Here is a 20,026-nt window from a genome sequence, read left to right as displayed (position 1 = left end):
CTATACTGCAATCATGTTATTAGTAACATAATACACCCCCCCACCCACAAAAAAACAAAAACAAACAAAAAGTTTGACTGTTTTAAAATGTTAGATACACACAAAATGAGGGAAAAAGTCATACTTTTGAATTTGCAGTCTGAAGATACGCTATGCTACATGGTTTGACAACATACAGATCTGAAAAAGACACCTCAAGTGTCCGACACCTTTGTGTGGATTCAGTGAAGACAGGAAGACCCACTTAGATCTGCAGATCAGGGACCATGCTCTGAATCTTGGACTCCATCAGGAAACTCTGCATAGGAAATCTTACATATCTTTTATTTTTTGATGTTCCTTATCAAATTGTAAGTGCATAAGCAGCCAACTTAGCCTTAATTAGTGTGAGCATCTAAAGGTCATTACCCGCTGTCTCACTGGAGGCTTTTTGTCACTGACACTGCAACTCCCACAAAGTTCTTTCAAATCATGAATTTTTAACTACCTTAAAATTCCAGCATCAGGATGAAATATTGCTAAGAGGAACTTTTGATCGCAAGACTTAATAATAATCCTTTTTTGAAAACTGGTAAAAATCTTCACTGCCTCTTTCAACATTAGCCAACATCAAGCCTGAATCCACCAAGCAAGCACTGACACTCCATCCCACCTGGCAGATGTTGACAACTTATATATCGCAAACTAACAGGAGGATGCAGGGGCTCATTTGGGGTGAGAGGCAGCCTTTGCCCTTAAAAACTACTTTTGGTAATCTTGTACTGCGATGATGCTTAGTTTGGCTTTGGATCCCAGATCATCGTGTAAGGTAACGATTTTTCAAGGACTTCTGCATCCCACTGAAACAATGGGGCTGGTTGGTTGACAGATCTAATTAGTATTGGCTATTTATAATAAATAAAAAGGAAAAGGCTGCCCTCTAACCCCAACCCAAAAGCTCCAGGAGGCATTACTAAACAGTTAAGTGGGAAACCTCATTACGATAAACAGAATGGAGAATTTCTTCAAACAAAAAATTACTTATTCTCCCGCTACAAAGGGTTGTGCATAAGCAGCTTGCAGAGTAATCACTATCAAGAAACAATGCCACATTCTTTGAATACATTCATCCACATGGTATGATATCTGCAGCCCAAGATCCACGACATCCAAGTTAAACGAATAAATATTTGCATTGCAAAGTTGGATTTGTCTTGGAATACGATCTCTCCTCATGTGGTTTTGACACGTGTGTTGTCAAATAAATCATAACTCACTGGGTGTGCACATTAAAAATAATTTGTCTATCTTGTTAGAAGCCATGGCATACTTCAGTTTACGAGGTGTGAAACTGGGAGAAGGTTTTTACATGCCGGGGACAACTATACACAGAGCCCGTCGAGAGAACACCAAATGCCGCCATGCACCCCTCCAACGCCGCGGATCCCTGCACCCGGTGCGAACACCCGCGCCTGTTTCCCACGGCGGCCGCAACCCGGGACGATGCCCGTCCTCCCCGCGGACACTCGCCCACCGCCGAGGGCGGCCGCCGGCAGCGACCCAGCGGGGCCGCCCCGTCCCAGCGACGGGCGGCTGCGGTTCTCCGAGGGGCCGCCTCGCTGGGGCAAACGGGCGGACGCCGGTGGCGCGGACCGGGAGCGAGGGCGGCGCGGCGGGTGCCCGTCCCTGGGGGGTGGGCGGGCGCGCCTACCTCGGATTTCCACACGACGTAGGCGGCGGGGCGAGGCCCGGACGGCGAGGGCTGCCCCTTCCTCTGCTGCAGCCAGCGCCGGGGAGAGGAGAAGATACTGTTGGCGGGACCGGGGGGGCCGCTCAGCGCCGAGGCCGAGGGGGTGCGCGTTAGGAAAGGCAGCTCCCAGCCGGGGCTCCGCTTCCCGCGGGGGCTGTCCTCGTCGAAGAGGGCGCTGCCCGGCGGCGACCGCTCCAGCGGGGTGCTGGGGGTGGAGAAGGAGGCGCCGGGGGACGGCGGAGTCCCCCGAGGACGGCGGTGCTCCCCCGGTGGGCTGCCGGCGGCCCGCGCCCGCGGCGCCCGTCCCGCGCCCTCGCCGTGCTCCCGGCCGCCGCCGATGATGGCGGGGTCGAGGCTGCGGGTCTGGCGGAGCCTCCGCTTGGAGAGGCTCTTGGCGGGGGCGGCAGCGGCCGGGGAGGAGCAGGAGAAAACGCTGTTCAGCAGGCTCTGCGCCGACATCGCGGTGGCCGTTGCCCCGGGCACAGCGGGGACGGCCGGGGGTCCCGGGCTCTCGCTTCTTGTGCCGCCGCGCCCCGCCGTCGCGGTGCGGATCCCGGGGTGCCCGCCCCCGAGCTCAGCCCCCGGCGGCGCAGCCCGACGGCAGCACAGGGGGATTCATGGCGCTGTCCGGCGTTGGGGCTGCTCTAGGGCTGCTCTGGGGCTGCCGCCGCCCCGGCCACTTTGCTGGGAAGGAGAGGGAGGGGAAGAAGAAAAAAAAAAAAAAAAGTTACGAGAGAAAAGGGGAGGGAAGGAGGCAGCAGCGGAGCTTTTATCTCGGCTCGCCGCAGCCTGCCAGAGTCACTCCCCCCTCGGCCGCGATGCGCAGGGGAGCCGCTCGCCGCCCCCTCCACCCCGTCGGGTTCCCGGGTGGCATTAGCCCCCTGCCCCATCTCCCGAGAGGGGAGAGCCAGTCCTGGTGTCGCCCACACCCCGGGGCGCCCACGTCGGGGGCTCCGCGACCGGCAGCCCCACCGGGCTGTGCGGACAACGGGGCTGCGGCTACCGGGCGCTACCCTGGGCGACCCCGACGGGGCACTGAGGCCGCACGGGCACTGTGCGGCTGTGTTTTGGGAAGGGATGGAGCAGCGAGGGACAGGGTTTTCTTTGGAGCAATCGTTACGGAGGCGCAGCCGGGGAAAGGTCCGGCCTGACCCTGCCGCTTTCCAGCGCCGCATCCCCGTCCCGCCGGCGTGTGCTGGTAAGCGCCGGGGCCGTGCTGAGCTGCTGGTTGTGGGACCCCAGTATCTTCCCCGGTCATGTCATGGAGAGCTGGTGACTTCAGGTAAATCTTATAGCAATAGGCAGGGTGCTCACAGGATACAGCACATGTCTGCAAGGCTACCAGGATCAGGTCTTCAGCAGAGCTCAAGCAGCAATTAGGTTCTGGCCCAAGTCTCTCTGTCCATCCTGTGCCAATTTGAGAAGATGCTCTTGCATATTTAACCACAATAAACAGTCACTTTGGGGACACACTCTGCTACTTCTGTCTGATAGCTTGTGCAGAACAACCCCATGCCGAGGCACATGAACATGAGTCACACAGCATGGGTCACCCAAAACCTGCAACTGTTCTGCTGGGTACATCATGGCAGCAGAAAAAAAGGACCAATGAAGCTAAGCCTCCTCAGGACAAATAACTAAACATGCCTGTTTCTCTATAGAGACTTTCTCTGCTCTCTCTCCAAGCGTAGGCAAGGAAACCTTTGTCAGGAGAAAGGAATAAACTTGAGAAAGCCAAAACTATAAAGAAATGTAGGAACAGAATGCATGCAGAGGGAGAATACCACACAGCCCTACAAAGGTTAGCAGCCAGCAGCCAGTTCCTTCCTCACCTGAAGTGGAGAAAATAATCCCCCACCCGCAGGATCTGACTCCTGCCTTTCTCTCCCAGCTGGGTACATTAGAGTCCTCCCTTTACTGGAAGCAGTTCAACAGCAATGCTTGACAGGTTCTTTCTGGAAGCCCCATACTATCATTTACTTAGTATTTCAACGTTATTAAGCTGCAGTTAACCATTAGCTTCATGTGTGAGTTCAGATCTGTTGTGCTTTTGTCAGTGAAGAATACTGCCATGACATTTTTTGAGATGAAAAGCAAAACACACAAACTAAAATACGGTTTTGCTTCCAGACCTATACTTCTATTTATGGAGGGACTGGATGACGCCTAAAGAGAGATTACCTAAGAGCTCCAGTGCAAGTCTTCAGTCTTCTGTCTCAGATGAAATCACCATTAGACTGCTGATTCCATGGGAAGTCGATGTCAGCATCACACTCTCCCCGAAAGCATTGCAGAAAACTCCTAAAATTCCTTAGAAAAAGACTGGGTGTTTTGAAAACAAACAAACAAACAAAACTGCTCAAGCACAACACAAGGGTTATTTTCTCCTCATGCAGCATTTTCTTCTCAAACCCTAGTGCAGGGTTGTGTTGTCTTCCCAGGTGTCCTGGAGCCTGTGCAGGTAAGTGCTCTGTGGCAGCATTTTCTAGTTTCATCAACAGAGGGAGCAGGCAGTTCTTTCCTTTGTGGCATTATTTAAGGTTCATAAAGAGAAACATCACACTAGCCCATCCACCTTCAAAGGAAGGTGTTCTGGTTTTATGTAATTTTTTCAAATGGGATTTTTCTTCGATTTTTTAATTGTCTGAAAATTAGTTTTCCCCCCTTGTTTTAATAAATTGTTCTATTGCCTAATTCCAAAGCCTGCTAGTTCCTCCACAGCTAAGGTTGCAGCTGTTTTTGTTTAAACCTTCATTTTGCCTCCTCATTAATGCCTTCAATAAGGTCTCATGTTGGAAACTAAAAAGAAAGTCTGAAGCATAAAACAATGATCTGAATTTGTTCCTGCAGTTCTGTGCCCAAGCTTGCAATTCAGTTGAGAGAGACACATCTGCAATACAGCTATACAGATGTGTGGCTCCAAGTATTCACTTTTTTAGTCCTCTGCAAACATATTGTGGGACCATAAAGGGACAGGAAGACATGAGAAAAAAGGCAGAAGAGGAAATTCAGAGCTGTAAGGAGTTCATCACGAGGAGCAGAGAGGGCAATCACACCTGCCTCCAAAATCCACTGGAAACATATACTGCTGTTCTCAGTAAGATGCGTTGCCCACTCTGAAGAGCACAGCCAGATGCCAGCAGGCAAACCTCCAAGTGCAGACTCAGATTCTTACGCACTGCACACACAACCTGTGAAAGGAGATTGAAACAATCAGATAAGAGCAATGATACGTCAGCTTACAAGTAACTACTCTAAATGAAGTGGGAGCGAAGGATTCTTATTTCCACCTACTTCAATCCAGGTATTACTATTGCCTAGCTGGTTTTCTCCATGAGAGCCCTCATGAAAAACTGGAGTATAGTTTTCATGAGACAGAGACCTGGAGAATCACAGCTGCAATTCAGTAAGTCAATATAGTATATGTACAAAAATGCTTTATGCAGACAACTTCACTACCTGTCTTAGCTGCTGTCTTCTATCTTTCAGAGGCAACAGCAATATAAGCACTGATTATTTTTTAAGTTGCTGCTTATTGTCACTATGAACTACATTATTGTGAAACCCGGCAGCACCATTCATGAAGCTTGGCCCTGGGGCTATGGTGGGCACCATACATACACAGAACAAAAAGACAGTCCTAGTCCCCAAACCTTAGCAGTAACCTCCAGCCACAAGATATCAGCTGTGCAGCCATATATGTAGAAGAATAGTGAGACAATACTAGTTGATCTGATATTGATCATCAGCCCTTCTCTTCTGAAGCAAAGATGTTTGTGTAACTGCTGCCCATAAGGTTGAAATAGCAGTCAAGGAATTGGGCAGAGCTTCCTGGAGCTGGGAGTAACAGTACAGACAGTGGATATGCTGACTTCTGGTGCCAGAAAGGCTTTCCTAAAAGTTTGCATGATCACATGTTTTTATAGCGAAAGCTTAAGCCAGTGATGAAGTTTGTTCTGTCTGACTGCTCATCACTACCTTACACAGTAGTCAGCTGACTCAATGCAAAGTGAAAGATCCTTCCTCAGCTTTTCAGGTCTCTATTTCTGAAAGTAAGCGAGAGTGATATGGATCTATAATGCAAGAAGAATTCAGAGGTATTTTGAGGGATGAGAATATTTGACAATTATGACTTTCCAGTCATTGGTTTTATTCTGAAATATCTTCAGTCTTAGCACACAGAGCAGGAGTATAGAAGCATTCCCTGGGCATACAGTCATGGTGCTTGGGAAGCCAAAGCTTAGCTGTTGGCAAAACCAGCAAAGGATATCAAGGACAAGAGCAGCTTCTACAGCCACAGCAGATGTGAAAGAATAAACGAGGAAGATATGAGACCTCTGCTGAAAGCAGCAGGTGACTTAGTGACTTAGAGAAAACAGGTACAGATAAGGCTGAGGGTCTGAAGCACAAGTCTGATGAGGAGCAGCTGAGGGAACTGGGGCTGTTTAGCCTGGAGGCTGAGGGGAGACATGATGGCTCTCTACAACTACCTGAAAGGAGGTTGCAGCATTGAGGTTGTTGGTCTCTTGTCCCAAGTAACAAGTGATAGGACAAGAGGAAACAGCCTCAAGTTGCACCAGGGGAGGTTTAGATTGGATATTAGGAAACATTTCTTCATGGAAAGGGTTGTCAGGCATTGGAACAGGCTGCCCAGGGAAGCTGTTGGGTCACCATGCCTGGAGGTGTTTGAAAGACACACAGATGTGACACTTAGGGACATGGTTTTGTGGTGGTGTGGCAGTGTTAGGTTTACAGTTGGGCTTGATGATCTTAAGGCTCTTTTCCAATCGAAATGATTCTATAATTCTACTTAATGCCTTCTTTGCCATGATCTTCAGGCACAAAGTCTCCCACCCCTTTCTGCCTCAAGGAGAAAAGAATCTGTCCTGAGTAGAAAAGGACACAGTCAAGGATCTTCTCTTGAGGAGTCCCAGCACATGGAAGTCTGAGGAACAAGCTGGGATGTATCTGAAGGTGCTCAGAGAGCTGGCTGATGTCACTGCAAGGCCACTTCTTATGTTTGAAAGGTCTTGGAGATTTGGAGAGGTACTTAATGGCTGAAAAAGGCTAAATATTGCACCTATCTTCAAAAAGAGCAAGGACAATCCAAGAAGCTACAGGCTGGTGGGCTTTACTTTGGGAAAATCACCAAAGCAAGTTTTCTTGGAAGCCATTTCTGGGCATGCAGAGGAGAAAAAGGCTGATGGAAAGATGCAGCATGGATTTACCAAGGGTAAATCATGCCTAATCAATCTAATCACCTGCCTTGATCCAGGGATGATGGGAGAGCAGTGGATAGGAGGCTTTTGACACAGTCTCCCACGCCTTCCTTGTTGAGACAATTAGATAAGAGAAAAATTGATTGGATCATAGTGATGGATGGTTCATACTCTACCTGGAAGCTGGTTACAAGTGAAGTTCTTCAGAAGTCTGTCTTGAGACCTATCCTCTTTAATATCTGTATCAATAGCCTGGAGGAGGACGTAGAGTGCACTCTTATCCAGCTTGTGGACAATAGCGTACTAAGGTGTTCAGTCAACACACTCCATGACAGGACTGCCATTCAGAGGGGCCTAGATAGGCCAGACAAATGGGAAAACAGGGATCTCATGAAAGTCAGTGAGGATAAATCCACTTGGTGTGACTAACCTCCTGCATTTCTATGGACTATGCACAGAGAGGCTGGGGAGCAGCTCTGATGGGAAGGACTTGGATGCCCTAGTGGCCAATAGGCTAAACATGATCCAGCAGGGAGCCTCAGCAGGGATGAAGGCTGTCAGCATCCTGGCCTGCATCAACAGAATGATAGTCAATTGACCAAGGGAAGTGATTATTGCCTTTTACACAGCATTCAACAGACCTCACCTGGAACACTGTGCTTAGTTTGGGTGCCCCCAGTTAAGGGGGACCTTGATAAACTTCAGAAGGTCCCTTGGAGGGACACCAAGACAGTTGGGAGCTGGAACATTTGCCCTGTGAGGAGATGCCAGGAAAGCTGGAGTTGTTCAGCCTGGGGAAGGGAAACCTAATAGTAACCTTCCAGTACCTTTTGCATAAGCAAGGGGCTTATGCAAAAAGTGGATTCAGACTCTATACTGAAGTATAGAGTGAGTAGAAGACAGACAGTGGTCATAAACTGAAATGGGACTGTGTCCAAGAAAAACAAAATCACTGAGGATTATTAAGCACTGGAACAGGCTGTGGAATCCCCATCCTTAGTGGTTTTCAAGACCTGACTGGACAATGCACTGAGCAACATTTTCTTAGTTCACTTCTTACCCTGCTTTGAGCAGGATGTTGGATGAGAGACCTCTTGAGGTTTTCTCCAGATTGCCTAACTCTGTGGTTCTAACCAAATGTGAATTTTGGGTAAAAGTCAAGAAAAACTCAAAAATTTTCATAGATTTTGTATAAATGTGTTATCACCTGACTTACTAGCAAGTCTGCTGCATGAGCTGGTTTTAGAGAAATTATGCTGTTATTGTTATTTTAATGATCTCTGATGTTATTAATGCCCCATTGATCTGGAATGAGAAGGAGATACCAGACAGAATTTAAAACAAAAATATTTAAAAGCTCATCACAGTTGAACCTGGTTTGGTAGCATTTAATAAAAAAAATTATAATTGTTTATCAAAATATTAGCGTATTCACCTCAAGAATTAAGCAAAGTCTATTTTGTTGAGACTTCTGAAGAAATCTCTGAAAATAAATGTGAATTAGAAAACAGGAGCATTTTGCTAGTCTTATTATTTCTTTAGAATTTATTAAAAATAATAAAAGCAAAGCCACTCTTTTACCTTACTTTTTTCTTACAGAAGAACTTTTAATATTGTAATTCCTGGGTTTTGATTTTTTTTTTGACAAAAAGGCTTATATCTAATATTTAGCACTTCAAGTTTTTCTCTGAAGATGGAAGAGCTGTCATGTTTTTTACCAAACTTTTGTCTATATTACAGTGGAAGTGATCCACAGCCATTTCAGCATTCGAAGCTGAAAGAGGAGAAAGTGCTACAGAAGCATTTGTGGAAGTGGCTGGGGAGGGGGTGCATAACCAAAGCCCATACGAGGGGCCAACGCCCACGTTTGGTTCCCGTGGTGTTCGACCTTCACCTTGGTGGTGACCAAGGACTGTGATGGCCTGGTCCTGTTTCTGCAGAGGCCACTGTGTTGTTTGGCAGTGGCCCTGGTGTATGGCTGTGCCATAGAAAGTGTTTCAATGTGACTAGAAGGGAAAATACCTGTAGGGTGGCATCTCCCGTAAAGTCATCACATTCCTCTGTTTCTTCCCTGGCACGGGGACTCTGCAGGTCACTCACTGAGACCCACCCCTAGGAGTCCTGGCAAGTGTTTGCTCAAATTGGCTACTCAGTGCTTAGCTGGGACAGCTGAATCTTTGTGATAGCACCCTTAAAAAAAAAAAAAAAAAAAAAAGAAATCTATAAAAATATTTATACTGAAAGGGAGAAGTGATGAAATGTCATTACTCCTCCAAGCGTTTCCTGTGCTGAAACAATGATGACAACAGTGACTGCTGGTGTATACCTACTATACAGTAGTGCATATATAGCTATATAGAGTATGTGTATATATACACTATATAGTGTATATATAACTATAGATACACAGTGTGTGTATATATAAATATATATATATAGTGTGTATATAGTACATACATACACACTATGTAGTCATATATATACTTCAGACAGTACGTATGTTACATGCTCCAAGCCCAGCAGCACAAACCCGTGCGACATTCCGGGTGCCGCTCAACTCCCTCGCTCGCCGCGGGGCCGCCCGCCGGGATGCGCGGGCCCAGCACGCCTGGGCTCAGCAGCGGGCTGGCACCCCGGCTCATGTCACTCGGGACCAGGACCGGGAACGGGACCGGGACCGGGAGCGGGGCCGGAGCGGGGCGAGGAACGCAGAGCCAGGCCCCGCCCCTCCCCGCCAGGCCCCGCCCCTCCGGGGCAGGCCACGCCCCGTCCCCGCCCCCAGGGCCGTAGCCCCCGCCCCACGCCGCGCGCACCGCCCGCAGCCGCCGTGCCGATGCCACGTGGGAGGCGCCGCCGTCGGCGCCGGGCCGGAACCGCGGCCCCCCTGACGCTGGAGACGGTCCTCGCCGGGCGGCGAGAGGAGGGGAGGTCGCGGAGCCCCCGGGACCGCAGCGGGATCGCCGAGACCCGATGGGTGCTCGGCGCCGTTGCGCCCGGCTCGCGGCTCGGCCTCCCGGGCCTAGAGGCGCTGGCGGCGGCGGCAGGGCCTAGAGGCGGCTCCCCGCCCTGGGCGGCGCCCTCGCTGCTTCAGGTGCCGGCGGCGGCCCAGCCGGCCCCGCGGCGGGAGGGCAGCGACCTGCCCGCCGGCGCACCGGCCGCCCTGGCCGTGCTGCGCCTGCAGCCCGGCGCCGAGGGCTCGGCGCGGGCGGCGGCGGGGGCCGCGCCGCGCCTGCGGACCGTCTACGTGAACCCGCGCTGGCTGGAGCGGCAGGCCGCGCTGGGGGCGGCGGCGGCGGCCAGCCCCTGCGCCGAGGCGGCGGCGGCTGCAGCGACGAGTGGCGCGGCCGGGGCCCCGGCGGCCGCGGCGGCGGGGCAGGGCGAGGCGGCGGAGGCGGCGGCCACCCCCTACGTGGGGCTGCGGCGGCCGCTGGGCTACCAGCTGGCCAAGGCCACCAAGGAGCGGATCTGGCGGGGGGAGTTCATTGACCTCTTTTCCTTGCTCCACACAGAGCTGGCCACCGAGCACGGCCGGCGCCCGGGGGACACGCTGGACCAGTGGGTCTCGGCCTTCCTGGTGTACGCCAGCGTGCTGTGCGAGAAGCACCCGGCGCGCTGCGGAGCCATGTTCAAGTACTTGGACACCATCCGCAAGCTGCATGCCACCTACGGGGGCACGTCGTGGATGAGCTACGACGAGGACTTTAGGAGGCGGGCGGCCAAGGACCCCACCCTGCCTTGGGGTGATGTCGACCTGGACCTCTGGATGAAGTGGATGGCGCCCCTCAAGTCGCTCATCACCAGGCGCCCGCGTGCTGAGGGCGAGAAGAAGGCCTCGCTGGTCCCACCACAGCCACCACCGCCAGGGACCCAGAGCCCCACGAAGGAGGAGAAAAGCCAGGTGTGACGGGCTGGCAGCCGCGTGTTTCCCTGTTCCCCTGGCCGGGCACAGTGCCCCCTCAGAGGGGAAGGAGAGAAGGGGGCAGCTGGGTTGTCCTTGAGTCAATTGTTGGCTCCCATGTCGCAGCGCTGGCCCTTCACTTGTGCTAACCATAGGGCCATGGTGTCAGCTGGCAAGACGTGGTGTCACAGGGGTGTGTCCAGCTGGCCATCATGGGAGGTGTGGGCATAGCTGGAGAAAAAAGCACAGTCAGCAAATAATTGTAGCATTTATTACTGTAGTCACCAGAAATTAGGAACCTCACAGATTTCCTCTCCTGGTATATAATGGCATTTTCGTTAAGACTCTGCAAGAAAGCTGCTTCATTGTGTGAGTTTTTTTGTTTTGTTTTGTTTTACTTCCTCTGAGTTGGCTTTAAAAAACTTTCTCAGTAACACAGTTAGCTTTATGTAAGACAGAGAGTACAAACCCTCCTGTTACTGTGGGAGCATGTGATAGTTTCAGGCTGTGTGGGAAGCCGAAAAAATTGATATGAATAAAGATATACTTCAAGATGAATGGGCACAGCTTGCAAATTCACTGTGATTTGGAGATTTAAGCTCTTTTGGGACTCAGTAGAATTAATCCACAAGTTGTGGCCTGTTCTGTGGGAAAATATGGTGGGTGTGATTAGGGGAATTAGGGAAGATTTTTGTGTACATTAAGGTTTTGCTTTCAGTATAGGCATCGATTGTCAGTAAATCGGCATAACCCCTGATGTGCAGGGGCACGTATTCCCTTTTCACTGCCTGAGCTTGACAGCAAGTTCCATGGGTACAAAGGGCTGCCTGCCTGTATTCAGGGATGTGCTGCTTCTCTCTCAAATACTCAGCAATGCTGAATGCTGAGTTTGATGCCAGCTGAATGATGGTAGGGAGATTCTGTCATATTGGCTATATTCATTTCTAATCATTTTTTTTTAGGACCATAGGAAGAACTTTTGGGTTCTTGAAGGGTTTTTGCTAGCTCATCAGATGCTGTGCTTCCTGCGGACTGCCAGCGCAGAGGTGTGGCTAAAGTGGTTCGACTCTGTTAGTCCAATCTGGAAAGGGAGGACCCTTTTTCAGGGCATTTGGAAGTTTTTGGTGTGTCACACCAGGTCCCGACGTTGGTACTTATTGGAAGTGACTTCTCTGGTCCAACCTGCGACAAATAAAAGAGAGCAAACATCACACAGTAATATAGGTGAACAGGTCCTAATGCAGGCCTTGTGGGCCTAGTGTTTTCTGTGGTTCATCCTCTAGATTTATGCAACTTTTCTGGTGTCTCTGTTTAGAATTTCTCCATTCTCAAGAGTGACAACTCGGTTCTTGTTTTGCTATGGATCTTATCTGAGCACCAGATGAGCAATGGGTCATAGATATCACCTCATCCGAGACTGGATTTTCAGCTTGTCATGTTAACCAGATTTGTATAATAACTTCTTCAGCAGCAGCCTGTCTGTCAGTGCAGATCGTTGCACTGTTGACTCCTGAGGCACTAGAGGTCTTGATCCCATGGAAATTTCCTGCTTGATTTTTAGCATTGGAGTTGATATTTCCCTTTCCTCTCCCTCCCCCCAAAATTGTATAAAGAAAAATGACACATGTTCATTTTAATTAAATAAACTTCTGGTATTTTGTAAGTTAATGTTTGTAAAAACAGTAGTACTTTAGCAATACAGTGAAAAGTGAAAGTGAAAGTTGTGCAATTGTTCAGTGTAGGTTCAACTGCCTTTCTATTATCAGAGCAGTTTTTAATTTAATTTTAATCTTATAACTGTTTAAAAAGGAAAAATGTCCTTAACTGAAACAATGGTTTGAGCAGCTGTTAATATAGATGAGCCCTAGGATTAAGCATGTGTTTATAATTGGCAAAGTAGCAGCAAGAAAATGTGGCTCTCTTGGAGATGACCTGTGGGCTACCCCAGCTCCTTGCAAGGTCATGTTATGTTGAGTAAAACTACTTCAGAGAAATAAGATGTGACTTCACATTTGGGCAAAAGACTGAGAGAATTAAAATGGGACGGAATAGGCAGCAGCTTTGGCCAGAACCTAAGCTTTTCCACATCTGTGCTGTCAAGAAGAAGACATCTATTACAAAGACCCTTTCTTTCAGATTGTTTGTTTGAACTGGTTTTGTTTTATTATTTCAAGGGATAGCATTAGGCAGCCTGGCTGAATTTCATTTCCTATTTCAGTTACAGGCTCCTTAAATTTCAGCTTGAGATAGTGCCTGTATCTCTGGTTCTGCAGTTCCCCAGAAGGTTAACCAGTAAAAACAAAGTCAAGGAAAACGAAGTGTCTTGTTTGAGGCCAGCTGTCCTTTCTAAGGCAACGATGGGCAACTGTAACTTTGCTTTACACAGAAAGAGCAAAGTAAGAAACCCTAGTTTTAGTGTGAGTGCGATAACTGGCACATATGTAGGATAGCTGAGATTGATTCCTGAAATTTATGTTTGCGTTAACTTCAGACACTTCTCAATTTTTTTTCCAGACTCCATGAAAACAGAAGGCCAGTTGGGATGGCAGTCAGACTAGGTGGGTGAGTTTATATATAAAACTGACTAACTTTGGATTTTGAATGCTTGCAGATTTGTTAAATACGGAATTTCTTATTGGTGCCAACAGCCTCACTCCGTTGGTGTTTAAGTGGAGCTCTGGTATTCTAGTGCATTCTTTTACCTCTGCTTCTGTTGCGTTGCAAGCTGTGCTAGAGAAGACGTAGGAAATTCATTTTACCCAATCAGCAATTGTAACAATGGACTACAAACCTGCAAAGCAAGCCAGTTTGCTGGAAAACAGGAATTCCTGCAGCGCAGCACTTGTCACAGACTATCCAAAGAGGGCAAAGATTCAGGAAGGTGAACAAATTGAACATTGGTTGAATGAGGTCAGGAACAGTCTCCCGGAGGAGAAGCCTGCCCTAAAATACTACTTTGAAAGTATAAACCAATTTAATGCGCAGATTAACCCTTCTCATTTGAGCAAACTTGTGTGCAATCCTGGATCTTTGCAGATCACAGCCGGACACTTCAAAATCTATGTACTATATTTGTTTTAAAAAAAAAAATCATAATTTGTCTTGTTACAGCTGTTACTTTTACCATTTCATTGAGAATATCTGCAACATAAATGTATATTTGACTTGAAACAGTATCATACACTTGGTATAATAACTCAGGTTGTCAACAGAATTATTCTGTGAGGCTCAAAATCGCCTCTTCATTTTTCTCTGAAAAATGCATTAACCATTGCTGTCATTGCCAGAAACCAGTTGTAGCCCAAGTGTGCATTACAAAATTCTTGATCGAGTATATTAATTGACTTAAATTATTACTCTGTTTTTATCCTCTTAGAATATTGAAGATCCTGAGCATTAGACTAGACCTTTGTAGTCTGGTGTTCATGAAAATCATATTCAATGGTTCACTGTTTAATTATTCTACATCTCAGTGTTTTGTTTTCTTTTCCTTTTCCCTTGCATACTAGGGAGTATGATCAAGGTAATACTATGGTCCAGTAACGCGCATGATGGTAAGGGTATGCCTTTAGTTGTTTCAGGATAAAACTGCCATTATCTGCTCTCCTTTACCTTTCTTGATAGTTTCCATAATATGCATAACATGAAGTGTTTGTAAATTGACATTAAACTGTTTGTGACTTCACCTAAATAAATTTTATATATAAAAACTGTTCTTAATTTTAGCCCTTTTTTTCTTCCTTGTCCTTATATTGCCAATTCCCCTTTTGTAATCACTTTTTTCCATCGCCTGATCTTTTATAAAATTTCTCATTTTCAGTTATTAAAGCACAACCGAATCTTAACTATTGACAGAAAACAATTCAGCCTTTGAAATTTGCCTTCAATATGTTTCATAAAGGCTTGACAATGTTGTAACTGTAGTTGTTGTAGTGTATTCACTTTTGCCAGTTGTTGAGAAAACGATAGGTATCAGGCCTTGATCTGTCTGAAAATGAACTAGTTGCTGCACTGAAATACCAGGATTTTAATGGCCTCCAAACTGGGACTCTGATCTAGTGAATGCTGAGATATCAGCATTCAATACAGTAGAATATACAGGTGGAATTACAAGTTATAAAAAAATACCTTTTATTTTTGAGAAGGGGTTTAAACTCAGTGATCAGATCACCTGTACCATTTTCCCTTGTCCTGTTTTTGTAAGAAATAACTTGGTTACTCACTGATCCATGCTGTGTTTCTCACCATCGTTGCTACCCATGAACCACTGCAGGCATCTCCTGAGGAAGTGCCACAGTTGAAGTGCATAAGTGTGGGTCTTAACCTACTGACTCAGAGCAGACAAGCAGCCACAGTTTTGTTTTTCTTGTCCTATTTGGGAGCAGCATACCCAGCTGGAGTCTGAAATACTTCCTAATATTCTTTACTGAGTCCTTCTGCCAATAATTTGTTGGGTTTGTTTGTTAGTCTCTCCAGCCTTCATGCAGTCTGGTGCCCTTCCTGGTATTCTGTCACCTCCCAGTTTCCTGGTTGCTACTGGTGCTGGACCACCCTGTCTTCTGTGTCTGCTCTAGACAATTAGCAGGGCTCTGCCTTGCTCTCCATTGTCTGTGGCTGTTTTAAAATTGCTGCATGCTTTCATAAAGAAACGTGCCTTGCAAATTATTAGCAGTGATGTTTTTATGACATGTGGGACACCTGCCCCCCCTTTTTTTTTTCTTTCTTCATAAACTTGGCCTTCAACATTGTCTTTCAGCCACCCAGTAATTTCACTGTGGTACTTTTGCATTCTTGCTTTGGGGTTTATTGTTGCACATGTGCTTTCCCCCCTCATTGCTGTCCTTTAAGCTTCTGCATGAAATTTCCTTGTCTATTAGTTTATCAGTAAAAGTGCTGGACTTCAATGGGTTTCTTCAAATTCCAGCAGTTTCCATGTGTCATTGACACCAGGTCAATGTTACCTTTACAGCTTCTGATGTCATCTTGTCTCTGTTGAGCCAGCGTGCTGGCTGTGTTGAAAAGGTGGTGCAGAATTGCATGTCCTCCGTTCATTGCTGATTTATGAGTAGATTTCTTCTGGTAATTATAAGCTAAACTTGCTGCCATTTACATGGTATGGCAGGCAGCACAGAGATGCTGACGATCCCTGCTGTCTGAAATAAGATATTGAGGATAACCCTTTAACTAAGTGATGCGTGAAGGTGGAACACAACGGTCGGGGGGAGGCTTGGTGTGGAAATGAACCATGATGCTGTTATTTGTTCCATTTGTTCCACTGATGATCTGCAGTGGAAATCAGTGATACACAGGAGTATTTTTTTATACTATTTCTGGAAGTTGTACTACTTAGTATGGAGAGGGTGTTCTCTTTTCCATGTTGCTGTGTTTTCACACACTTTTTTTTGAATTAAAAAATCTTGAGCGTTTGTACAAAGGTGCAGCAAAGTTTTTCACTAAGACTGATGGAATTTCCAGGTGGGAATACTTGGAAAATTTGTGGGGATCGGTTTGTTTGGGAGGACCAGCATCTTACAGAAAAATATTTTTTTCAGTCAATTGACTAGGATTAAGTAGTGTGTGCTTTGGGGGTAATTTCAGATGAGTTTATAGTTGGGGATTTCTAGCAAGACAGAGGTTTTGTGTTTTTTTTTCTACAGGTGTGCTTTTCAATGTGCTGAATCGATATGCAGTTCAGTGTACCTTAGTCGAGCCCAATACAACATGTAAATTTTTATCTATATAATCTTCAGGGTCCAGAACTCTGTTTTTTTTATTTGCCTTTTTTTAATTCCCCTGGCAATTCTCTTCAAAACCAGTTGGCATCTTTGCAGTTTGGCAGTTTAGTGGGACATTGGCTAAATGGCAGCCAGCATTTAAAAAGCAGGATACATGTTTTCAATATCTTGCGTGTTTGTGAACTTGAAATATTTCAAGAAGTGTTTTTTCCTTTTCCTGATGTTGTTGCTCTTTCTTTACTTTGAAGAACACTTTGTTCTTCCCAATGTCTCAGTGCAGTGTTGCTGTGTTAGTATTTGAAGGGCAGCAGGGGAATGTTTACATTAAAAAAAAAAAAGTGTGTTTTCTTTGAATTTTTTAATTGCAAACATTTGTGTCCATAAAGTCATTTTCACAAAACTCAGTTACTGTTTATCTTAATGTTTCTGGTTCTGTGCAAACTCCAAAACTAAGATCACATTCAGGTTTTAGTTGTTTGTTTTTGTTTGTTTGTTTGTTTTAAATTATTATTATTTTCTGAACCATGTGATATGAGCATTGTATCTGTACCTACATCAGTGGGTGCAGAAAATGCCACTTGCCAGTTAAAATGGCGGTCCCAACAATGTGAAGTCAGAAGTGGCTGTGTAAACCGTCATGTCTGTTGCTGATGTTTGCAGTGTCCATAAATGCCCTATATTATCCCAAATTATGAGGGTATATGAAGTTAGGAGGCTGTATGATATCTCAGCCCGTGACTGTGTGTGACTGGTTGTGCAGAGGCCGTCGTGGGCAGGGGAAGGTCTGGGTGTGCTGGGCTTCGTTGGCGGGGCTGCTGAGCTGAAAAACTGCAAGGCAAGGTGGCAGCAGAGGGCCTGGACCACACGTTCCCCTATAGATGTCCCCAGCATCAACAGAGACAAGACAGCTCCTTGAAATGTATAGCACAGGCCAAGAGGTTGCACTTCTGCCTAAATTTTCCACCTTCCACTTGGCTGTTCTGGCATTTATCTTCCACTGTATCTCCCTCGTCTCCTCTGTTGTGTTTTTTCACTCCATAACAGTCAAATGTCATTTATGCCAGTGTTGGGAAGGAAGAAAAACCACCAGTGCATGCAGGTGGTTCCATACCGTATACATGTCCCACAGGAATGAGCCATGCCGTGCTAAGAAAAAGCTTTTAGAGCTGGGGAATGAAGTTTATACAAGTACTTAATGGAGGTGTTGGGATTACAAATGTTAGCGACTCTGTATTCTTGAGAATAAAATAAATAACAGTTTGAGGTGAGGAAACCTCTAGGGGTGCTTTTGCTCAGGGCCTTGCAGGTGTGTATCTTGCTGTGCTTCACGTGACTGTGCAGCTAGTGATGGACGTGAAGCAGTGGACTTGGCAAAGTGCTGTGGGTTGGGAGGAGAATCATTTCATTTTCCTTCTTTTCTCGTCATTCTTCCTTGTCTTTCTTCCCTTACCAACAGTCCCCAAGCCAGGTATGTGACTTCATGATGAAGTGCTGTTGCATAACAGGGGAAATCTCACTGTCGTTACATTGGACTGTTGGGAGAAATGAGTGAGTTTACATCTGCAGAAGCAGCACAATAAATTTGGTGGTATTGAAGGGCAAAAAAAAGTTACTTCAGGGGACCCAATTTGTCCTTTGCTTTCCCATTTAGGAAAAGAAGATTCACATACCGAGCTTAATGTGGTATCGGCCAGTGGAAAAGCTATGGGCAGAGTCTCTCGGTGAGATTTGGTACCAGAAAGTCAACGTGCACATCGTTACTGCTTCAGGGGCTTTGTAGACCAACACATGAGCAGAAAAAGGAGCCCTGGCCAGCAGGGGAAGCTGGCCAGGCTGCTGGTGATGCTGACCCACTAAGCAGGAGGACACTTCTTGGAACTGGTTACAGAACTGTACAGCTCAAAGAGGGAGCTTAAAAGATCAGCCTTTTTCTTGTGCCTTAGCATTCTTTGGGAAAAAAAAAAAAAAAGACACAAAAAGTACTTTCATTGTATAACTGAAATGTGCAACAAATTGTAAAAACACATAAGCTACAGTTGCTTTCTGAGAGGAGGGTGGGTGGTATCTGGTATGCACCATTTCCTAAAACATGCATTTTCTATTTTAAACATTTTGATTGCATGCAAACAAAAAAGGAATAAAATTGAATCTTTCAATATACGTAAGGTAGAGAACAATACAATTTACTACTGTGACAAGATTACTTAAAATGTTCGGTGTTTTTGTTAGCAAGCACGTAAAAACATAGGGTTTTTTTTTCACTGTTCAAAACACTGAAAACACAAACTTCTATCATGTCACAACACTGTGGAGAGCAGCACAAGTTGCTTGTGGCCCTGTACTGCACAGAAGTCTAAGTCATCTTGGTTGTTCTCCATCAGAAGGGAGAGGAATGGACAAGCGTTTCCTTTACCTGCCTCTTGTATGAGGAGGCTGTTAATGTGGAGTGCTTCCCAAAGTGGAGAAGCTGAGAACAAGACCTTGGGTTACCTGTTTTCCCACTACTTCACAACTGAACAGCTGGCCTCTGAGATATGTGGTACCTTTCTGCTTCTCTTGATCTTTCCAGCCCACAGTCTCTGAATGAGTAGTTTCTGCAGAGCATGGAATCAAAGAAACTCTTGGGTTTTGTCTTTTCCTGGTGTTTCTGCAGCTTTGGTCTTGGCACCTTGTTCTGTGAAGGTGCTGCAAGAGGGAATTGCCAAGCAACAGAAAGGTGAGGAGGGCTGGTAGAGGTGTGTCCTCATAAATGTAAGAAAAGTTTAATAAATGCTACTAAACTTAGTCTGGGAAATGTTACTTATAGCTTAATTTGTATCTCACAGCAGTGGAGGACCAGAAAAGATAAACCTGCTTATTGTTATAGGTTGTGTTGTATAGCTTTGTCTGTTAGTTTTTGCTGCTCAGAACTACTGGCAATTAAATTGACTTCTGTATTGATGCTTTAATGCCTGTGAAGTTCCACCAGATTTCCAATGGTGTTATTGATTAATTGCTTTATGAACAACAAGCAAAGGGCCTGTTCTTTCTGCAGAAAATGCCATTGTGAAAAGGAGAACAATGTCAGACCTCAAAGTGAAGGCTCGAGTTATTTAGGAAACTGTAGAGAGTGCAATGTACCTAATCTTCCCTTCTCTGTTGCTGCACCTTTTGAAAATAGGCAGGACCAGAGTCAAGGGGGCAGCAGTACCCTGGTGGGTGGGCAAAGATGACTGAGCCATTTGAGACAGCTAAGGGTGGCAGAGTTGTCTTAATATTGAGTTAATGACCTTCACCTATGATGTCCATTTTAAGGATTCGGAGGAAGTATGAAACACATGTGCATGCACACTATGCACTAGTAGCTACACAGTTTTCCAGAAAAGGGATGAAGTTTGTGGCTGGCTGAGAGAGTTGGGGTTGTTCAACCTGGAGAAAACTCCAGGGAGACCTCATTGTGGCCTTT

The 20,026-nt window shown here is 46.5% G+C and overlaps 2 protein-coding genes across 3 annotated transcripts in view; one reads left to right on the top strand and one right to left on the bottom strand.

Moving 5' to 3' along the window:
• The window catches only part of ARHGAP6 (Rho GTPase activating protein 6), a 335,243-nt gene extending 332,846 nt beyond the window's left edge, over positions 1 to 2,397 (bottom strand). Inside the window, exon 1 of the mRNA XM_065862640.2 lies at positions 1,691 to 2,397. Within this exon, the coding sequence (XP_065718712.1) occupies positions 1,691 to 2,188 (498 nt within the window). The 5' untranslated portion in view covers positions 2,189 to 2,397. The remainder of the gene's footprint in view (positions 1 to 1,690) is intronic.
• Positions 2,398 to 9,753: 7,356 nt separating this feature from the next.
• On the top strand, positions 9,754 to 19,529 carry LOC136112007 (uncharacterized). Of its 2 annotated transcripts, none has more exons than XM_065856493.2 (3): positions 9,754 to 10,846; positions 13,361 to 13,404; positions 18,233 to 19,529. In XM_065856493.2, the coding sequence occupies exons 1-2, from the start codon at positions 9,782 to 9,784 to the stop codon at positions 13,367 to 13,369; spliced, it is 1,074 nt and encodes a 357-aa protein (XP_065712565.1). In that variant the 5' UTR covers positions 9,754 to 9,781; the 3' UTR covers positions 13,370 to 13,404; positions 18,233 to 19,529. The 2 variants fall into 2 exon arrangements, with proteins under 2 accessions (XP_065712565.1, XP_065712555.1); XM_065856483.2 differs by lacking the exon at positions 18,233 to 19,529 and adding an exon at positions 13,495 to 14,561.
• The last annotated feature ends 497 nt before the right edge of the window (positions 19,530 to 20,026 follow it).

The sequence above is a fragment of the Patagioenas fasciata genome, chromosome 1 (assembly GCF_037038585.1).
Source record: "Patagioenas fasciata isolate bPatFas1 chromosome 1, bPatFas1.hap1, whole genome shotgun sequence".
Classification (NCBI taxonomy): Eukaryota; Metazoa; Chordata; class Aves; order Columbiformes; family Columbidae; genus Patagioenas; species Patagioenas fasciata.
This window is presented reverse-complemented; position numbering and strand designations above follow the sequence as displayed.

What these genes read in the sequence shown, in the direction of transcription:
- LOC136112007 (XM_065856493.2), top strand. Translation starts at nt 9,782, where the DNA reads ATGCCACGTGGGAGGCGCCGCCGTCGGCGCCGGGCCGGAACCGCGGCC.